The sequence below is a fragment of the Alosa sapidissima genome, chromosome 20, assembly GCF_018492685.1.
Source record: "Alosa sapidissima isolate fAloSap1 chromosome 20, fAloSap1.pri, whole genome shotgun sequence".
Taxonomy (NCBI): Eukaryota; Metazoa; Chordata; class Actinopteri; order Clupeiformes; family Clupeidae; genus Alosa; species Alosa sapidissima.
Window position 1 is genome coordinate 26,695,892 of NC_055976.1, and position 23,371 is coordinate 26,719,262.

The 23,371-nt window shown below is 41.3% G+C and overlaps 1 protein-coding gene and 1 long non-coding RNA gene across 2 annotated transcripts in view; one reads left to right on the forward strand and one right to left on the reverse strand.

Moving 5' to 3' along the window:
* Window positions 1-1,054: 1,054 nt before the first annotated feature.
* Window positions 1,055-8,035, reverse strand: LOC121694607. Its single transcript, XR_006025837.1, has 3 exons — window positions 7,835-8,035; window positions 1,708-1,778; window positions 1,055-1,222 (listed from the first exon to the last, which is right to left on the reverse strand). It is a non-coding gene; the product is annotated as an uncharacterized LOC121694607 (long non-coding RNA).
* A 4,949-nt stretch (window positions 8,036-12,984) lies between these two features.
* The window catches only part of diaph2 (diaphanous-related formin 2), a gene marked incomplete at its 3' end in the record, with an annotated part of 154,502 nt that continues 144,115 nt past the window's right edge, over window positions 12,985-23,371 (forward strand). The window contains exons 1-2 of the mRNA XM_042073980.1: window positions 12,985-13,034; window positions 13,804-14,191. Of these exons, the coding sequence (XP_041929914.1) occupies window positions 14,108-14,191 (84 nt within the window). The remainder of the gene's footprint in view (window positions 13,035-13,803; window positions 14,192-23,371) is intronic.

The window sequence follows — 23,371 nt, forward strand, 5'->3', positions numbered from 1 at the left end:
TAGTGGAGTAAAGAGTACAATATTTGCCTCTCAAATGTACTTGAGTAAAGTCATGAGTACTCCCCAAAAATGATACTCGAGTAAAGTACAGATCCCTCAAAACTGTACTCAAGTACTGTACTCAAGTAAATGTACTCCGTTACTGTCCGGCTCTGCCTATAAGCTTTTACCTGAGGAAACCCCCTTTGTGTTTTACAGCATGGGTACACGTAGGCCTACACTCTGAAACAACACAAACTGTGTTGTTCCTATCTGGACACAGATGTGTTAAAAAAACAACACAACTTGTGTTATAACATATGTATAACTTGTGTTATAACATATTATATTCAACATATTTTAACATATTTCAACATATTTTCACATACTGTACTGTGTAATGAATAACAAAACAATGTGTTGGAAACAACACAAACTGTGTTGTCCCTATCTGGAGACGTTTAAAAAACAACGCAACTTGTGTTGTTTTCAACACATTCATATTAAGAGTGTACGTTGATCCCAGATTAGATATGAACAAGGAAAATAAATATGATATCAGACTTTTTATCCAAGGTTGAGAATTCCGTTGACATGATGTGGCATATTTAAAGCTCAGTAGTGAGGTCTAGCTGGTTCACAAGAGCATTGTTTTCTCAGGATGTGAGTGACTGTGGAAAAGGGCGGTTTACACTATAAGCAAACTGACCTTCCCGTGCCTCTAGTGTGTGTGGATAGACACACAAAAAGACTGCAATGTATGTCATCACTAGAGGAGCACACATAACAGTTCGGCAGGTTCAATTTTACTGAAATAACTCAATCTCAATTTACTCTGCACAGAGTTCCCAAGAGGTCTGCACAATGTTCACAAGAGTAAGCTAATGAAATGGTTGTGCTTGTACTTTCGGCTTGTACTGTGTGTGTGTGTGTGTTTGTGTGTGTGTGTGTGTGTGTGTGTGTGCGTGTGTGTGTGTGTTTGCGTGTGTGTGTGTGCACGTGTGTGTGTGTGTGTGTGTGTGTGTGTGTGTGTGTGTGTGTGGGTGCGTGTGTGGGGTCAAAGTTCTCACACATATTTTCTGTTTTTCCGCTGCTCTTTGACCACTGATGCCTCTCTGAAGGGCCCTCCTGCTTCCTGTCCCTGGCTCTCCTGCTCTGCTCTCATCCTTATGCTGTGACAGATTTATAACTTCTGCTCCACACTCTATGTACAACAAAGTCCATTCCTGTGGCACTATGCAGACTAGCACAAAAAACAACACATTCACAACATGGCATTGTGGCCCTCCAAAAGCCATGCAAACAAGAATATATCCAGCTCTGGAAGTATCTGCAAATAAAGAGTCCACTGCACATTTGTCTGATGCCATCCTACGTTTGCTGAGTCACTCAACAACCATGTGATTGAGACATCAGAAAAATGTGCAGTGGACTCAGTTACCTCAGTATGAAGAGCTCTTTTCCAAAATGCTATAAATCCATTTTTTAAAACATTAATAAGTCATGTTATTCAATTGTGTTTTTCAGGTAATATTAATAAAACTGCAGTTGTGTTATTTTGATTGAGTAAATATAATTCAACAATAACCCAATTACAGTTCCACTGAAATTACTTGGAAAACAACATTTTAAAAAAATATTTATGAAAATGCATTAAAATGGTGGATATAGCGTTAAAGAGTTCTTCATTATGGATAAACCTATTTAATATACAGTATCTCTGCTTACTGTTGATACTCCACGTCAGGGCACTTCACATCAGGGTAATACCACTGCAGGGTCTCAGCCTCCAGATGTTCCTACAATTAAGTAAACACACTTTACACAGCATCTGTGAAGTCAAAGAGCTTCTGTAAATCCTATGCGCTATGTGCTCAGGACTCAGATGTTGAGGACACACAAGTATGAAATGTTTATGAACATCGAGATGGATTCCCTTTCCAGCATACACACATCCTGCCTACGCAGATCAGATCGCAGTAGTCATGCAGCGTCTGGGAGGCCTCCAAACTCATCAGACTCCTGCTGCCGAAGCCCCAGATATCTGCTCATGCCTTACGTCTCCCCTTTGGTCCCTTTGAAGTTGTTTGTGTGATGTAGTTGTTGTTGTGATGGAGACCTCTTGAAACCCAAGCAGAAGTGTTTTTAAAAAAAAAAAAAAAAAAGCTGTAAGATCAGAGTGCTGATGAAGTGCATGTAGGGTGGGCTGTTTGTTCACTGGATGGGGGGCGGGGGGGTCTGTTTTCATGTAAAATTTGTTTCCGTTTCTCAGACATGTGTCACACGGTAGGAGCCAAGACTGAATACGGTTGCTTTCATTTTTTCCAGGAGTGTTTGTGTTTTTTTTCTTTCTGATCTTCTTTAATGTCCATGAGCAGTTGTGACTTGTGCTGTAATCCCAACCAGACACAAGCCTGATGAATTCAGTGATGGATCAAGTGAGGACGTTTGTCCTAGTTCGCTACTTGATATCAGTCAGGTCAAGGGAGTCCATCAAATGATGCCACACTTGTACAGAAATGCAAAGCAGCTCTCGCAGAAGTGTTGCTCACTAGCATTTGTTCTCTGATCCTCGTTGTTCTTCCTGTCTGGTATGTTGTGGCAAAACGCTACAAAATTGAAGTGTACAATTACTTGCTGATGCCGACAGTTTGGAGTCGGCTGGGTGGGGATAAGAGGGTTGTATCTGCCAAGCAGACGGCTTTCATCAAAGGCCCTGAGTGGCTGTGAGGATGCGATCGCCCTGGACTTACTTTTATCAGTAAATGTGGAGATGAGCCAAGCGGGTTTGAATAGGGATACCCCCCCCCCCCCCCCCCACCACCACCACCACACACACACACACACACACACACACATACATACACACACACACACACACACACATACACACACACACACACACACACACACACACACACACACAGACACAAACACAGACACATACATACATACACGCACACACACATACATACACGCACACACTAAATACAGTTACTGTATATACAGCAGACAAGATTGAACATTGTGTGGATGAAAACTAGTGGGACCTTACACAGGAAATACAAGAAACAATAGGAAACATCTTTGGAAAACAGCCATCTTTGTAGTGTTGAATCAGCCCAGAATATTGTTCCTAGCTACATTAACTAGCAAAGAGAGCTAATTATAACTTAAAAGCCACTTGTTGAACTGTGCTTCAGACTGAACACACTTTTAATAATAACACATATCAGTATGTACACACAGGCCGTCTCGCCTACTTGGGCCACGGAGAGAGAGTGTGCCTGGTTGGAGCAGACGGCGTGGGCCATGCATTTCTGGAGAGTGTCCATTAATTAAATCCTTTCACCGGTGGGACATAAGCTTTCTTTGAAACAATTACATCCTGCCTGAATTTGCATTTTAATTATAACTTGTCGATTGCAATCATGTCAAGCATTAACCGATTTCTAATTAAGAGACGCGGTGGTGCATTTTTTCTCTCTGTTTTAGGAGGGAAAAAATGGAACTAGAGTCATCCCTTTCGGATTAGAGTTTTGGCTCCTGTAGTGTGAGCAAGCATCACCTCGGCTCATGTGGAAAGTGGAATTTTCTTTCTCTTGCAGGTGAGTGAAAGTGACCTCGTTTCCAAAGGTGGTTAAATCAGTTTATGCGTTACGAGTGTAAGCTTGTACCCTGAATCATTTATTTCTGACATTTATCCAAGATTCACTCTATTCTGTGCATTTCCCGAGAAAGTAGGATTAAGAGTGCATATATTTACTGATGATAAACATTTGAAGATGGGAGATGGGAAGATACAGTATATGGATGTTATCAAGGCCAGAACCCTGAGATAGAAGGTTCAGAGATGGAAGGTTCTGAGATGGAAGGTTCTGAGATGGAAGGTTCTGAGAAAGAACAGAATACCCCGACCTTCAGTAAAGTGAAGTGAAGTGAGATTTCTCACTGAATTTGAAAGGCGTACGGATTTCAGGGTTCTCATGAGATTTCTTTCACACATCACATCTGCCCTTCAGTGCCTATGCCCATGTCCTTAGGACAGCTGCGTAAAGAAGGCTAAAGCCTTTTCTAATGGTGCACGTCCTTTTTCTTTATTGTGACCCACCTCTGAACAATAGGTGTTCTGCGGATGGAAGCACGAGAGTGTTTACTGAACGAAACTGGCACTGGTGATTGCACACACTCAGGCATGCATGCTCTCACTTCCTCTTGAAGGCAGGAAAAAACACTTTTCACAATGGTTCCAGACCTAGGTACAGTAAAGACTGACATTTGTATTTCAAGGCTTTGCTGTATTTGTTTACCATGGTGTGTTTTTATGGATGTCTCTCTAATTGAGAAGATCTTTTGTTTTTCTGTGTTCCTATATAACCTAGACACAATATTGACGGCGCATACCGGTACTAGAGCAAAAAGGTTAAAGGTCCTAATGCCTGTTATTGTCCCAGAGTAATTACATCAACCTCTTTTTTTCCTCCTGTTTTTGTAAATTGTGACTCACTCTTTGCTTTTTTCCACAGAAAATCCAGGCATGTCTGGATTTTTGACCCATGCCCTGTCAAATGTATATTCATCACTCATGCCGAGCGATTTCAACCTAGAGCCGGACACAATGTGCGCTGCTGCCATCAGCGATGTCTGCCTCTGTGCCCTTACTGGCTGCTTGAGGAAAGTGGCCTTGCACAGAATGCTCAAGTACTCGGGTGCCATGGCAACCTATGGGCCTGGTTGCCGGAGAGGTAAGAGTGTCTGTGGGCAATTGATTAAGACCTTCTAGGGATGCGCTGAGGTGGCTGATGCTGGTGAATCATCCTGGGGAATAGACCAGACGTGGGCTGTTCTGGTTGTCTTCATTTAGTATGCAGCGCCTGCTGAGAGATTAGTGACGCAAATGACACGATGTACGATCTTATTCGCCTGGTTATTACACATGTTTTTGAGGACAGGGAGATGTGGGGCGGGACCAACTTTGAAACTTCACAGCTAGATGCTGTAGGTCTGGGGTCTTTTGTCAATTGTCATTACATCATTTAATCATCAGTATGAATCTCGGGTGATAGGACTTCATGATGATTTCTTTCTTTGCCTGTGTTTGTTGTTTTAGTGAAAACGGATCTTGGTGGTTGTACTTATAAGACATACTGTAACAGCGGTTTTTTGTCTGCCTGCCACTGTTATACTTCACTACAGAAGACAGTGTGTAGTTGCTGCATCAGAAGTAAATTCAAAATAAATTAATGTGGTGATGGGATAAACTACTGAATATTTAGGTAATACATCGGTTGTCTCTTAAAGCAACACCAAAGAACTTTCCCTCTGTCGCACGCACGCTATTTGTTTATACAGCACCGGCTTTGCAAATAACAATGTCCACAGACAAGGTAGAATATGTTGCATGATTTATGAAAGTACAATGTATTGCGAAATCAAACGCAAGTCAAATTTGTAGTTTCTTATGTCTCATTCCATCGAACTACAGATCCGCTACCCGATCTGGCAAACTTACATAGTGCGGTTATAGCCGATAGAGGGCTGCAAAGCGAATGCAGAAGTGCCGTTCACCCTGTTACAAGTTGATGAACCACTGAAACGATTTTGGAAACATTATTTTAAGGTACAAAAAACTCTTTGGTGTTGCTTTAATCGACATGAACATATGGTGGATTTACCCTTACCCAATAACTATGATATAAATTACAGTTTTATTGTGTTATTTTTCTCTGACTCTCTATACATATATTTCTTTGCTCAGTGGTCCAGTTTTCTTGTATGTAGCCACATTATGATCAGAATAAAATGGGTTAATTATTTATTAACCCCCCTGTTGTGTTTGTTTCATGTTTACTAGTTTTGTGTTCCTGCTCATTATAACTTGTTATAAATCCATGGTGACACATATTATCATCTTATGTTGTGACAGACCTTTGTATCAACTTGTGTTCTTTTGTATATAACCATTAACTACTATTTACTATTTATGGCCTGTAGGCCTCATTGATCTGAGCTCATGGAAGTCAGAAAAGGGAAGATTCTATTGGAGAAAGGTTCCAGTGGGGGCTGGCATAGAATCAAAGAGGGGGAGTGAGGATGTGTTTGTCTGTGTGTTCTAATGTACAGAAGCACACATACAGCCCATCTGATCAATAGGTATGTGCCTGGACTCCATTTTATACACTGACCATTTTCTCACCCATTCATTTCTAACGGCCGGTCATTTTTGACCGGGAATATGGGTGTTCAAAAAGTTGAATAAAAGACTCAAATTGTTATGAAAATTATCAAAATTTGTTTTGTGTGTTCAGATGCCCCGTGTTAACAAAGTCATGGAGCCTCATGGTAGTCAGAATAAATTCCAAAAGAGGAAAAAGCACTGGAAAAATTCCTATTCCCATCCACTCTCCACAGGGTGAAGAGGGCCTGAAGCAGACTTTTACTGCGGGCATAAATTATGTATTGTACTTTCTGCTTTCATCTCTCGGATCCAAAAGTGAACTTTTATAGGCTACAACTGAGTTGCAGCTTACAGTGTCAGCAGTTCTGACATATTGAGAGATAGTAGAGTGATGTAGAGGTCTTTGATTCAGCAACCAAAACATTTAATCACAACTGATCAGTTAATGAGCAACTAACCAAACAACTATTATTATCATATTATTATGACCGCCGCTTCGCGGCATATAGGTTTAGTCAGATTTTTTTTTTCTTTTCTTTTTCGCATGTCCAAATTTCCGTCAAGGATTCCCGGGACACTGAAAGACTGGGGTAGACGGAACTTGGTGGGCATGTAACCCCATATGGATAGCATGGAACCATCGTTTTTCGTTTTGATCTGTAGCCCCCCCGCTGGACTGCACCCCCCAAAAGGAGGGTAGGGCAGACACAGTTTTCTGTGAATATCTCGGGAACCGTAAGGTTTAGGAGGACCATTTTTTTTTGTATGTTGATCTCAAGGGGCCACACACACCCACACACATAAACATAAACATGTACACGCACACATGCGCACAATTCAAGAATTTCTCAGAATTATGAACAGGCAAGATGGGGTGGGGTTGTATAAAATGAATTTTACAGGTGAAATCTATAAACTAATCATGTTTTGGTACTTGTTGTCTAGCAGATATCAGTGAGAATTGAGTGTGGATAATGCAATTTAGTGAGACAGTTAGAATCATATAGGCCTTTCAGCGTGATTTATTTTTGTGGAAAAAATGTGCTGGACTGGGCGGCGGTCATATTTTGTACCGCTCTGCGGTACATCTAGTTAGCCTATCTTTTATTCCACTGCTTGGTTGAATTTCCCATTGTATACGTAATTTAAAACATGTATTAACCGTATGTTTTTTTGCACACCTGAAGTAGATCCAATTTGTTGGCCATATCACATTTGTATATTAATTCGCCGAACTCGTTTAAATTAACTGTCACGTTGCATCCAAGCTGTAAAATACAAAGACATGAACATAACATTGTAGCATATAACGGAGGTGGATTTTAGCTAAGTAAAAACAGCGATGTTTCAAAGCTAAGTGACACATTCACATTACATGTGGTATGCGCTATGAAATGCATTATTGTCAATGGTTTGCACGTGCAAGAACTGGTCTGCTGCATTTTGCCGCTTTGCTGCTCTTGCGCTTGCCGCGGTCAAAATTCAAACAGCGGCAGTCCGCAGCGGCAGACCAGTTCTTGCGCGCCCAAGCCATTGACAATAATGCATTTCATAGTGCATACCACATGTAATGTGATAGGCCCTTAAGTCATGGTATTTTGCGCAGAGCCCAGCGGCAAGTACAACAAAAGTCTTTGGGACGACCAAGAGCAACCAAGTGGCGAGCGCAGCACATACCGTGTACAATGTGATAGGCCCTGAGGTTAATCAGAATCCTGAGATACGCCTGCTTGACAACGGGAGAGATGGAACCAAAGATTCTAGAACAGAGCAAGATGGATTACTGGCAGGAGAATACGTTGGATATGTTGAAGTACGTTCTATGACTCTATGGGCTGGCAACGTTAAAAAACAGCTGTTCAGGTGGGCTCATAGAATTGGAACTGTATATGAAATGTTGCGCTGATCTTACCAAAATGGCGCCCTGTCGGGCTCAGAGCGTACTTCATGCCTATGACGTAACTGATCTATCTTGCTCTGTTCTAGAATCTTTGGATGGAACTAACGACTGGCCTTTGGCCATAGCAACCATCCATTTAAAACTAGTAACGGCAGTTTGTCCTGCAAGTTGTGTTTGTTTGTCTGGAGCTTTTCATAGTATGACTCTGAACTATGCAACCTCACATGAAGGTTTCTCATTGGTTCAGACGGCTGCAATATACAGTGATATGCACTGGCTCAGAAGGTAATTTGGAGTCCAAGCACCCCCGGTGGACCTCACCATAAAACACTGTGAGCCTATATAGGATGAAGCTGATTACTGTGTGAATGATCCCATCCAATTAGTTCATTACAGCTCGTTATGATGTGAACAAACCGTTATCGGTGGATGATGCGTGTGTGAAGTGCTATGAAACCTCTGAAATGTAAATGACATACAGTTCATGTGTAAAATGAGAATTCCAAATTAGATGCAAATGGCTTTTACATTCAGAGAGACAAGCCACACATTCATGGTTCACTGTACAATTTGCTGATGAGTGATTGATTTTACATTTTGCTCATTTCCAGTAAAGTTTAACTGATTTCCAACAGCAAACACTTCATCCCTTTTAAAGAAGGGTACTGCTTGACATATCATGAACTACAAACTACCGCAAACTTCCACATGTAACCTTTAGCAAGTTGGACAAACATCAAATACACACTGTTTATATTCTCGTGATCTTTAATAAAGATTAAACCTATCTGAAGCACCGGTCTTGCTCTACCTCCTCTGGGTGAGAGGGAATGAGATCACAGTTCAAAACTGACACCGATACCCCTTGGGGCATCACTCACGAGGAAGACTTCTGCATGGATAATTATAGACCTGGCAAGTAGATGCAACTGTCATGGCATATCGTGCAAGTGAGTGAAGTCAATGAGCACAGAGTGGTTTCATCTCCAAATGCATCTTCAGATGAGCTGACCTCAATGCCACAAATACACCACTCTGACTGGTATGCGACTTCCTGTGCCTATGAGCATGTCATTCCAAGATGAGATCTAACAGGAATGGAATAATTCAACTGGTTTAATGGAACTAGTTGATTATGTGCATTGTACCTATAATATGGACTACTTGACTGGAGAAATAACAAACCTGTCTTGTAAGCACATCCAAATTAGTCTTCAAGTTACCATTATGTCAGATGCCATGATCATGGATCATTCACAAAGCAGTAGACCATCATAAAAAATCTACTGTACTTTTTCCTGTGTTAATCAGTCATTATTTTAAATATGAATTTCTCTCCATCATGAAACATTCAGTAGCCTACATTATGAAGTGGTTTAAACATAGCTGAAATAGATAAGCCCCGGTAAATTCTAAGAATTGGTTAAGGCACCTGGATAGTATGTGGTAAGATAATAATTTAGCTTTCACTGTGAGTGACTCTTAGGGAAATGTACATAACTCTAGTCATAATAGAAAGATTACTGCGCAGCGAAGCTTTTTTTCCATCCTTTTTTTTTTTACGAAACTTGGTGGGCATGTAGCCCCACAAGGATAGCATGGAACTATTGTCTTTCGTTTTGATCCCTAGCCCCCCCCCCCACCCCACCCCCCGCCGGACTGGACCCCTGAAAGGAGGGTAGGGCGGACACAGTTTTCTGTGAACATCTCGAGAATTGTAGGGCCTAGGAGGACCACCTTTTTTTGTATGTTGGTCTTAAGGGGCCATGTTAACCCATCCCATAACGAATAATCGCTAGACCTGCGGAAATCCACCACCATCTCCTTGGTCTTTGAAGTGTTGAGTTGAAGGTGATTGAGTTTGCACCAAGTCCTCCACTAGGCTCCTGTACTCCTTAGTTTGTGGGTATTTAAACCCTGAAGGGCTTGTCAGTCTGTGCTAGATCGTGCCAGCTTGCTTCCTGTGCCGAATCATGTACGTTTTTGACATTGTTTCTTGAAGCCTACCTGTTCTGGACCTATTTTTGAACTTTGCAAGTTTTTGATCTTATTTTTGAAGCCTGCCTGTTCTGGACCTATGTTTTAGATAGATAGATAGATAGATACTTTATTGATCACAGACAACATGCACTTACAGCAGAAAGGGTAATTATAAGTATATACATAGAAAAAGTTGCGAAGTAAAAAGTAAACAAAAGACGGTAAAAAAAAAGACACAGAGCTACCTCGACATGCTGCCACTCTCGTCGGCGCTGGAGCCGGAACTCTGCCTTGGATTACTTTTTGTCCTGGATTTTGCATTGCCTTTTTGCCTGCCTTTTGAATTTGACGACTGACTATTGTGTTCCATAGGGAATTGTTACCTGTGTCTTTCTCATTAAAAGAGAACTTTGTCATTGATCTGAGCTGTCTGCGATTGGGACTGAAAACCTAACACACACACACACACACACACATAAACATAAACACGCACACAATTCAAGAATTTCTCAGAATTATGAACAGGCAAGAGGGGGGTGGGGTTGTGTAAAATGTATTTTACATGTGAAATCTATGAACTAATCATGTTTTGGTAGTTGTCTATGAGATACCAGTGAGAATTGAGTGTGCATAAAGCACACACACGACACACACAAACATGCACACGCACACAAACACATAAACACACATACACACAAACACACACACACACACACACACACACACACACACACACACACACACACACAAACACAAAAAACTTACAGGCAGGCACACACACTCAATAAACACACACAGAAGCACACATATACACAAAAACAACCACACGCTCTGCACACACTCAATTACAAACACACAAAAAAGGAACAAAGTAGGAAATTAACACAATTTGACAAGCGTGACTTATTTTTGTAGAAAAATGTGCTGGACTGGGCGGCGGTCATATTTTGTACCACTCTGCGGTACATCTAGTTAACACTGTTGTTAATTTACAACAACATGTGATGTCAAATTCACAAATATTTAGGATCATCCCTCTGTTATGCATACAAAGGTCCCCCTATAGGCACATTTTACATTGCTTCATACCAATAAACTGTTATATGCCAACAGAATTGAAGTGTCGTATGATTATGTCTGAAAGGGAAAAAACTTACAGGAAATTAGAAAGAAAATAACCACTTTTGTTTCCACAGGACAAAATCTGAAAATACAGATTTACTAAGGTACCCAGGTTTCTTAGTATATTCTTCAAGCTAATTTGTGTTTGCTTGGGCTGCCCATTGTAAAACAGACCAGTAGAACAGCTGGAATAGCAACTGGGTGGGGACACTTGTCCAAACGTGTGTGTGTGTGTATCTGAGAGATAGATGAACTGGGCCAATGATGGTGCTCTTGAAGTGATTATCATCCAAGAATGACCAGATGGTTTGTCCTTAATGCTCAAATAAACGTTGGACTGACAGCACACTTGAAGTAGCTGATGCCTGAAATGTCAGACCATGTTGTTAATTTACGGTTGAATATTTTGGGGAAAAGGTTTTATGTTTGCAGTAGGGCTGTCAAAATAACTGATTAATTTCGATTAATTAATTTGATTGATTGATTAAAAAAAATAGTGCAGATTAATCGATTCTGTATGACCTTTGACCCCGAGCCGTTCTAGTCAGTAAAAATTAGACTGTAAAAATAAAGGAGAGAGAAGAAAACGTGCTGCCTGGATCATTGATTGGAACATTTACTTTTAAAAAACGGCCTGATGGTGTTGATAAAAAATAAAGTGTTGATTAAAATGAAGTCCTCTGCCATGTCTGCAGCAAGGAATTTGCATATCACCGGATTTGTTTTTTTGCATATCACTTTTTTTCCATCAACTCTGTAGTAGCACATTAATGCAAAGAAATACGTGTTGACATTGAGGGGAGTGTTAATTTATTTTCATTGTGTCCCCTAGGTTATATCTGTGGCCTGAAATGCCTTGTATGTGAAAAAAAAAACTTCTTCCCTAAGCACTTTTAAATTGATTTCCTCAGCATATTAGGTCATATCATAGATTATTATGGCAATTATTTGAACAGTGAAAATAATAATAAAAGAGTCTTTGAACTTTAATGTCACTAATGCTGATTATTCAATGATTCATTTGAATTTAAATATTTAAAATACGTTCACAGCAAAAATTATATATGCGATTAATTTTGATTAACTAATCACAGAGTATGTAATTAATTAGATTATTTTTTTTAATCAATTGACAGCCCTAGTTTGCAGTCACTGACACTACTACCTCTTTTTTGATCAATAAATGCTGGTTTCTGAAACAAATGGGAAGAACCTTCAATGTCTAAGCAAAGTCTTTCGTAAAACAAATAGGCTACTCTCAGATGTTCTAGCCTATTACAATCTCCATTTGGATGACCAAACTTTCACCAAAAAAGAATTGCACTGTGCTGCTTATGGATAAAAAAAAGCATAGCTAATACAGCCTTGCTATTTTTCAATAAATCACTGAACATTGTTTAAGTGTTTCCAGTTGTTTATGTGTGCACACATGGACAAACCACCGGCTGTTTATTGTTCGTGGCTGGTCCATTTCAATACTAGAACTAGTTCAGCTACATAGACCTATTTTTAATGATTACATTAATAATTTATGTGAAATAATCAAATCCTTGGTAACCTTTAAGTATATGATTATATCTTCTCTCGTATTCAATTCAGTAAACTAGTCACACACACACACACACACACACACACACACACACAATCTGGGCTCAACCATTCCACAATAGCAGCCAAGCCCCCTCGAAATACTCCTCACATCCTCCCGCTCATCCTATCCACGCGCGTCGTTCCAGTCAGACTGACCTTACCGTAAAAGCAATTCCCTTCCCAACACAACGCTAAATGCGACCTTCAGATTGAAAAGCCATTCAGCCAATCATCAGTGGAATCTCTATCCACTCCAACAAATGCTCAAACAAATTGGAAATCCAGGTAGGCGGGGCTACAGTGGGCCTGGCTCTCATGTTTGGTTGCAGTGGTGAGCCTTGGATGGGATTTTGTGAGTTTTGTTTGACAGGTTACTGATTTTATTCGTATTATATGTCTTTGTAATATATATCTTGATGGACAAACTTGTGTAAACAATGTAGTCAGTGGTAGGGTATTACATTTTATACCGCCCCCGATACCATTCCTGTTTCCTGTGTCAAAAGTAACCGCTTGGCTAGCAACGGTAATTTCTCTTCCAAATAATAAAGCTGGTTAACTGTTAGCGTTTTGTTTTCAGTCTAATATTGGTAGGCCTATTTGGTGGGTTTAAATGCATTCGCTACATTTCACGCTATAGTCGGAGTCGTTTATGACCTGAATGTATCTTAGCGTTTATTGTAACATTTAAAAAAATAGCTACATTGTCTACCAACAAGTTTGCTGTCAGGACCAGCTGAACTAGGATAGCCGACTCGATGTGTAACATTCTCCTCCCTGGAGAACTGCAACAATGTTAAAACGACATTGGTTCATGATTGTTAAATTAGCGATATCGAGAAACGCTTCACATTTGCCAAGTGTTTTGATATTTTGGTTAGGCTACTAATAAAGGAAGACTCTCCGCTGGTTGCTGGGAGTCCCCCCTAGGGGTATATGTTTTCCTCAGTGATTGTGGTGATTGGAAGCAATATAGAAGATTTATTTCAAGTTAGCTAACGTTAACGTTACTTCAGGTAGCTAGCTGACGTTCTGTTTTGTTCATTCTCTTTAGAACTACAAAGTTGCAGTTGTAAACTGTCGGAACTTCAGTGAAGCTTCGTCTGTACTGACACCGCACCTTTTTTGAAGTCTCACCGGATAGATTGTTGCTCTGACTGACTGGGGGCTAACTTGCCATTACCTTGGAATATTTTTTATCCGGGAACGATTTTTTTCTGTGTCATGGATGGGATGGCCTTTGAAGAAACTTGACAGCTGTTAGGAATTGTCTTCAGGAGTTACATTTTACAAAAAAAAAAAAAAAAAAAAAAAACAAACAAAAACGTTTTAAACTTATTTTAACTACATCCATAAAAATGGATCAGGCAAGTGGAGGAGAAGATCCAAACAAGCCATCTAAAAAGAAATCTGGAGAAGATGAGAATAAAAACAAAAAGCTGGTAAGTAGCCTATCCCCTTTTGCATGCAAATTGTTTCCAATTTGCTTTGCAGCCTATAGCCTACAGTCTCTGGGATTTTTGTATGATGTACTGTAGGCTATGCCTAACCTAGCTTACACACTGTAGGACTCTACTGGTGGAAACACTTACTTTTACACTAACTTTTTTTTCTATCCAATGTCACAGTTGTGTTATAAACCTGCACTGCATATGCTTTAGAGCAGGTCACTTTGTAATCATACCTCAGTGCTTTCTTTGTGGTAAATGTCATTAAGTTTAATAATCCATTCAAAGCATGGAAAAATGGCTTTTGTTAGGCGGGTGGACATAGCAGTCTCTCAATTGGCCTTTGAGTCGGCCTAGCCTACATCTCTATAGATCTACAAATACCACCCAGCCTATGACATAATATCCTGTCCATTTCCCACAATTTCTCCACTTGCAGTAGACTTTTTCAGTTTTGCACATTGTTATGTCGGACCAATAAAGAGTGGAAAATCTAGATAAATTGCTGCTCCTGTGGCTAGGATTCATCCATGTGACTTGAGGGTGACTCTACTTGAGAGTGTTGATCATAGAGTGGCTTGTCATGTGGTTGCTTTAGAAACAACCCCAGAACATTGTCCTCATCCAAAAGTAAATGTGAAGTCATAAGTGTTCGCACAAAGGATCCTTTTGGAATAGGAGGAGGTTTAGCACTACAGATCTTTCTCTCCGTCTCTCTCTCTCTCTCTCTCTCTCTCTCTCTCTCCCTCAGTCTCAGTGTTGTTTTGTAAATATTGTTGCTTGACCCTGCCTGTCGGTTCTCTCCAAGAGGTGTTATATGTCATAAACTATTCTCAGTCATCATCCTCACTCTGGAGCTGACACCATAGGGAGGAATGTTAGTCATCATTGCCCAGTGACTCCCTGTGAAGTCCAGTGACTTCTCCATCAGGGCTCCCTCTAAAGTCCAAAGACCCTTTTAAGCAGTCAGCCATTAATCTGCTCAAATGCTTCCCCAAAATCCACACACACGCCACTCCCCACTACACACACACACACACACACACACACACACACACACACCCACCCACCCACCCACCCAAACACACACAGATAAACACACACAGATAAACACACACAAACACAGACAAACAGATAAACAGACAAACACACACACAGACACGGATATGTTAAGTGAATTAGCAGACCCACTACAGGATTAGAACCAGGTCTTATTTAAAGTCAGCATGTCCCCGAAGCTGTGATTACATCAGGGGAAAAGACCACGTGGATTCCCCCAGGACTCTGTCAGTCCTCCAAAATGTGTTGATGGTTTTAGAACACCACAATTTTTTTTTAACTCGAAAAGAAGAAGTTAATCTCCGCAAAATCAACATGCTTGTTTCACTGACAGAGAGCTATTGTTTTGAGTGTCTTTGTTAGTTGGTTGTGGGGCTTGTAGTAGCCCTTGGTCCCGCGCCCCAACAGGATATGGCGGAATATCAGCAGGCGATTCAGGGTCATCCAGGTAAATGTCATTGTTCTCATACCATTTCACACATAGCATTCCCAAACTTTTCATCCATAAAAGAGAGCACCACTAGGCTTGAGGAATGCAGGCTCCTTGTACTGTAGCCCCAGGCTTTCAGGAGCTCCTGATAGGTCAAGGGCTTGGTGTGTTCTCAGCAAGAGTATGTGAGTGGCAAAAGCAACCTCAGCTGGAAAAAATGAGGCCATACCATTACTTGTCCACTGAAGTCCACTCTGGCCTTGTGGGGCTTCAGTGTACTCTGAGAGACCTCAATGCTCAATGATTGTAACAATGAATCACAAGGCATGAGTCTTAGCAGTGTATACTGTAAGAAGTTTAGGAAGTAAGTGGAGAAGAAAGTTTTTCCCTGATGAGACTGAATAAGTCAAAGCATTATTTCACCCTAGTGCTGTTGGAGCCCTGTCCTCAAATGAAAACAGCTTTCCCTCTTTCTCTCTCCCCTGTCACTCCCTCATTCTCTCTGTCTTGTACACAAACAGTCCCCACCCCGACCCAGGCCAGTTCAGCACGCTCTGTTTAGTGCAGTCTGCCTGAGAGAGTGCTGATGTCATTCCTCTCCCTTTCTCTCTCTCTGTCTCTCTCTCTCTCCCTCTCCTCTCTCTCTCTCTCTCTCCCTCGTTTGTGAGCTCACAGTTATGCGTCAGAACACACTCCTGGTCAGACATGTTCCTTGTTGCCCAACAGTGAATGGGCTGGGGACCCATCCTCCTACTCTTGCAACACTGCTCGTGCAAAAGGGAGGACATCATTGTCCTTCATGCTATGGGGTGGAGCTCTCAAGTCTTTAATTTGAACATAATTGAAGCTCTGCAATGCATGCATTTGTCTTTATTTCCAGGCTTTCCATTGCAAACAGTCCAGTCTCTCTCTCTAGCCTATCTTTGCTTCTAATCGGTTCTGCTGCCCAGGCATCCGCCTACCTTCTCAGTGTACTTGTCCTTGTGGATCAGGGAGTCAGGAGTAAGGAGAAGTCTGTGTTGAGTAGGATTAGATGAAGGTTATCTGCGTTTGAGCATGCCAAGAGCTCTTATTAGTGGCCTCTGGATTGCTGTAAATCACTTGGGGTAATCCCCTGTCACCCACAGGCTCAGTCTGACAGGGACAAAAAAAAGAGATTTGGGAAAGAACAACTGTTCCCATCATGTTTGTTTAACAGAGTTACCCTGCAGGGTTACATCATAACACTATGTCTGGGAGTGGGGCTTTGTTGAGTGCACAAATAAGGCCATATTCTGTGTGTTGGTGTGGTGTGTGTGTGTATGTGTGGCCATTCTACTGCCTGTTCACTCTGGGTGATGTATATAATCAGATGTCAAGGGAGTTTAGGCTTTTAACTGTTTTTGCATGGAGCTGATTTTTGTAAACCATCTTATTGTATTATTCCGACTGGTGTCTTTGTCGTGGCTATTTAATAGAGAAAATCTAATTTGCCTTGTTAGGGGCACAAAAGAGTTGTACACTGGCCCTTAACAAGATGGACAAACTCGATGAAGTCATTCACATGGAATTCTGGAAATCCAGTTTGTTTGCATTGTCAGAATGGAGCTGCCTGCCAATGGCATGTAGGCTAAGCTTCCCCAATGCTACTTTCAATGAGAAACAGATATGTTATCTGATTGATTCATTTCCTAGCTGTGATCTTTATTTTAGATATAGCACGTGCACAATGACTGAGCAGAAATATGATTGTTGTGTTAGCACAAGGGCAATATTTATGAAGTTTCTAAAAGCAGTTGCAGCACATCCACAGCAGTTAACAATCCACCTAATTAATGATAAATCCACATAATTAATTTGTTAATGGTGTGCAAAATTGTGCAAAAATTATTAATGGGAATCATATTTGAACTGATCTTGTACAACACTGAAATGATAAACCAAATTGCAACCATTGTGTCAAAGTGTTGTTGGCTGTTCTTAAACATTACTATCATGTGTTGGGTTGAAATGAGTTACACATTTTTTTCAGATGTCTACCTTGAATTGTCTCATACTTCAGATAAAAATAGAATGTTCAATGTTTACTTTTGAAAAGTTCACATGTCAATTCATCTAGTCCTTGATGATCACAGGTAGGGTTAGGCGCTGAAACAGTTTACATGTCAATTCATCTAGTCCTTGATGATCACAGGTAGGGTTAGACGCTGAAACAGTTCACATGTCAATTCATCTAGTCCTTGATGATCACAGGTAGGGTTAGGCGCTGAAACTCGGTTCTAACATAGCACCGACATCGAGGCCCATACATCATCACAATGAATTAGAAGATCATGCTAAAAGTTTTCCTGTAAAAAATATTAAGTAAGGGATAATGTCTAGAACGCCGGTCATTATTGGAAAAATAAGTCCCGACAGGGCGAACCAGACCCCGACGCGCAGCTGTGGATTATAAATCCACATAATTAATTTGTTAATGGTGTGCAAAATTGCGCAAAAATTATGAATGGGAATCATATTTGAACTGATCTTGTACAACACTGAAATGATCAACCAAATTGCAACCATTGTGGCAAAGTGTTGTTGGCTGTTTTTAAACATTACTATCATGTGTTGGGTTGAAATGAATTACACATTTTTTTCAGATGTCTACCTTGAATTGTCTCATACTTCAGATAAAAATAGAATGTTCAATGTTTACTTTTGAAAAGTTCACATGTCAATTCATCTAGTCCTTGATGATCACAGGTAGGGTTAGGCGCTGAAACAGTTTACATGTCAATTCATCTAGTCCTTGATGATCACAGGTAGGGTTAGGCGCTAAAACAGTTCACATGTCAATTCATCTAGTCCTTGATGATCACAGGTAGGGTTAGGCGCTGAAACTCGGTTCTAACATAACACCGACATCGAGGCCCATACATCATCACAATGAATTTGAAGATCATGCTAAAAGTTTTCCTGTAAAAAATATTAAGTAAGGGATAATGTGTAGAACGCCGGTCATTATTGGGAAAATAAGTCCCGACAGGGCGAACCGGACCCCGACGCGCAGCGGAGGGCTCTTATTCCGCCCTGAATTGTGATCATTGTGATTGAAGTTCAGTTTCATGTTCAAATTTATCCTAAAAAAGCAATTTCATGCTTTCGACCACTGGTTTGGGCATTTTGTTTTAAAAACAAAATACCGGTTCAGGCACCGTTTTGGCACCAGCATAATTTTAAAGGGACACCAGGCAACGTTTTCGTGTTAATTACTCATCTTCATTCAAGTCGGTATATGGTTAAATGACTCATTACAGGGCGAATGAAGACTCTTTCGCCCGCCCTTCCTGCCTGTTGGAAGAATATCCCGCTTGCAAGTTCAGTGTATCGTACCCGCCGACCGAAGCAGGATCAGTTTATATCCTGCATCCACAGCACAGAGGCAGGCTAACGAAACGCTAGCGATTGTTGCAAAAGTGTGTATAATGGCAGAGCCGGTGAAGAAGCAGCGAAAACCCTTGACTGAAGATGCAAAGAAAAGGAAAAGAGCTTCAGACCGAGCGAGGGGGAGTTTCGTATAGTGTTGTCACGATACCAAAATTATGACTTCGATACGATACCTGCCATAAATATCACGATGCTCGATACTGAAACGATACTACGGCGAAATCCTAAGATATCTGGAAAAGAAAGGACTCATACCTCCTCCAAGTGTATTGAGTCATTTGTGTTGAATTCTGTGCACTTTTGTAGTGTGCAGGTCAAGTCTGGGTTCTAAACTTCCTACATAATTATTATTTTTATAGTCAGTAAAATAGTAGGCCTACTTTGTGTGATTTAAGTCCTTTATTTTTTGTTATAGTTCATTACATTGTGTTGTGTTTTGCCAATAAAGTAGCTTTAAATAGCCAAACTAGGCTAGATCAAGGTCAGTGTTGAAATTACTGCATGCAAATCACTGAATGCTATGCAGAGGGGCCTAATCTTTAGGCCATCTGATGTACAGTAAAGGCTTCCCTAGGCCTTCCCGTGTTCATGGGATTTCTTTGACAGTTGCAAAGGGAAAAATGTGAGGATAGTCTTCTTTGCGCCCAGTGTACAAGTACGACTATCCAACCACTCAGGTCTTCGTCAGATAGGCCTACACCATTACCTGTTGCAATATGTCTGTGCGCATTCCTACATTAGCCTACGTCTATTTCTTTGATAACATGATTTGCTACCACGTAACAATAACCCGCTATTATTATTAGGACTCAACACGCTTTGGTGGTATTATATGCTGTGGGCTTTAATTAGCGCATTTCGGGTAGCCTATCCTACATCTGGGCAATACTTATTGAACAAATTGCAGTCTACATGCCATGACAAATATTACCAGTAGTACTGACCGAACATGAAATAGATTGTTTACAAAATTCAAAATTCATTGATGAAGGAAGGTTCACTTTATCCCAGAGAACCATACTCGTTTCACTTAGGCTAGACTAAAACAGAAGAGAAGAACTTGGCACTAACCATGTAGTCGTGTTTTCTATAGCATATTCGTTAACCTGTCGTTCTTTGAACAAAAATGTTGGGATATGTCTGCGAGGTGTTTAGCCAAGTTCCATGCGTAGCCTACTGCTTTTAAATGACTTTGAAACATATTTCACAAACGGGCCTCTGTGTACCTGATGGCTTGCCTTCACTATTCGCGATGTATCCGAAATAGTTGCAGATTTCACTTCACCTTTTGTTTTATCCACAAGGCCGAGGACGGTCGGCAAAGAACTACTGTATGTTGACGTTGGCTGCGCACTCACTCACTCAGAGCTGCCTGCTTGATACGCCCACTTGCCTAGATGCGTGCAAGGAGCAGTGAGAGCAGCAATTCAGGCAGACACAGAACGTTCATTTTAATAAAGTATCGATTCTAAAAACGTCGGAAATCGTATCGTTTTTTCTGTGAAGGCATCGTGATACCTTTTTAGTATCGATACACCGTGCAACACTAGTTTCGTAGAGAAAAAGCATCAGGCTTGCCTGGTGTCCCTTTAAAAGAATCGATTTAGCACCGGTATCGGATAAAACCCAAACAATACCCAACCCTAATCACAGGAGATGTCATGACATATCTACCCACATGAGATATCTCCTTTTGAAAACGGACAGAATCAAAATTTGACTCCATGCCCAGAATGCAATTTGTAATTAGCACATACTTCCCCCAGTAGACAGTGTGTGTCTTGCCCATTACATTTAATCATGAAGGATTTTTCAAATTTTTTGCCCCCCCCTGACTGTTGAGTTGAGGTTAATCAAAGACTTTGCCGCTGCAGACAGTTACAGCATGTCCAATATGAACACCGTGCACATCCGATGAAAGACTTGTTTGGCGTTGCTTGTTTTAAAGAATTAGCAGATTTAAGACACTTAAGAAGACTCTGCATTCCTACATGTGTGGGCCTACTATCCATCACTGAAAAAAAATATCTTGCAATTAGATTAGGTTCTTGAAGAAAACATTGTGACAATATTTTTACAGCTTTTTTTCAACAAAAGCTTAGTGATATTGTGTATATTATTTATTTGATTTTTGCACATGCCAGTAAGCAAGAAAAAAAGAACACTAGCTCAAACTTTCAATGGTTACAAAATTACTCAAAGATGACCTCTGATGAGGTAACAGACTTGCGTTGTATCTTCATCACTGTTGCATAAACACACGACTTGTGCGTGTGTTTGTGGGCGATTTACTTTACTGCAGATATCACTCATAGACAGCAGACATGCTCCAAGAGGCAGAGAGATGAGCATTTATTGTGGCTGCAGAGAGGCTTTGTGAAGACGGGAAGTCCCCATATTGTCTCAGATGTACAGTAACGTGGGCCGTTGTTTGAATGTGAAAATGAATTGATGTTTGAAACCTGAACGCAGTTCGAGTCCCCTTGGTTCTTGTTCTAGCAAGCCAGGGGAGTCTTTTTGATGGACACAGAACAGATTTTATTCCAGATCGTTCAGCCATATGTAATGACATTATGTCATCACTGACTACTCTAATTGGCGCTGTTCTTTGTCAGCATGCTGAGTTTCAGCTCATCGAAAGTATATGGACCACACTGTGTGTGCCTCCTGTTTTAATTTGAGTTTTGGCTCATTGGGGTTTCTTGTCACTCACAATTTGTGTGTTAATAAGCTCAAGACACAGCCTGCCTAAAGTTTTTTTTTTTGTGATGGGAAGTTGAAGTGAAACACATTGTGAGATAATGTCAAAGACTTTGAAATAAAAGCTTTTCGTGGATGTCTTTGTAACTCCTTAGGATAATATAGGCTATGTGTGTCAGTGTAGTGAAACACTTTCCATCTGGATCATTTAAAAAGGTATTATTTCTTTAGGGGTGACTCATGTGGGCTCAGGTTATCAGGTTGTCTTCTAGTCAAGCCCTTGGAACTGGGCTGTATCCATATTACGTGAAGCTGAAGGAGTTTGGCATCCGTCTCTGGTCTGACTCATTGAATTGATTCCATTTAAAGCTACATTGCAGCAACACACCTTTGCAGGCATTTCTACTTTATCTTGTACCGTATCTTTTAAACGTAATGTCATGTTGAAATGTTGTCTTTTGAAAGGTGCCTTTGCTTTGTGCACCACACATTCTTTAACGGATGGTCAAGGATTCAGATCCTGACTGGTTCGCAGCTGGTTCGCATGTGGAGTGCTTGTCATTTTCCAACTTTGGCTAATGATTCACTTAGTCCCCTCTCCCTCATGACAGAGACCTTTAGAATCAGACAAGCCTAGGAGACTTGCGAGCCGCATGGCAGGAAACCGGTCTCATGTGAGTCGCACTCGGCTCACAGGAAGTGGAGAGGGGAAGTGGTTTGTGCGCTCTTTAGTCACGGCCAGGAGGCGGGACAGGCCAGTTGGGTCTGACATCACCCCTTTTCAAACAGATATTTTTGGCCATCAGTCAACGCGGCCCTTCCATGAATGCTTCCTTTGTCAGCATGTCCTCCCCTCGTCTCTGTGGGCTCGAGTTTCGGACAGAGGCCTCGAAATTTCTCTCGCCCTCACTCGCACTCGCTCCGTGCGCGGCGATAAGGATTTGTAAACACAAACTTACATGCTGACTCCTCGTCTCGAGAGCCTACGCTAATGCACCCGTCCAGCACAGAGGGTTCAGTACGGTAGTCTGTGAAAAGTGCCAGATAAACAAGTTAACCTGCGGGGGAGCGGGGAGCGGAGTCACGTGGAGTAAGAGTCCAAAGGCCGCCAGTGGACCAGTGCTCTCTCCCTTGTGCTTCCTTCCCACAGCACTCTTCTGGTTAGAGGAAATGTCAACATTGCCACAGCGCCAGCCCCAGAGGAAGACATGCCAGACATTCTTTCCCCATTTAAAGGCAATTGATTCTCTTTTCAGAGCTACGTACTGTAGAAGGATGCAGTTTCCATACGCTTTCCTCTCCTCATGCATTGTGCTACCCTGCAAAACCCACTTGGCGGCAAATTTTTTTTGTCAAGGTGATGATTTGTTCAACTAAATATAGGGAAATGAAATTTGTGTCTCTCCCTGACACAAAGAACTGGGTGTTTGGGGTTTGGAGAATCAACAAAGCACTGTGTGTGTGTGTGTGTGTGTGTGTGTGTGTGAGACTGAGACTGTATTTGGTGGGTGGGGGTTGCATGAGGGAGGGGACCCCACTTCCTGCACAGCTGAGGGCTGCCACTGGCACAGTTA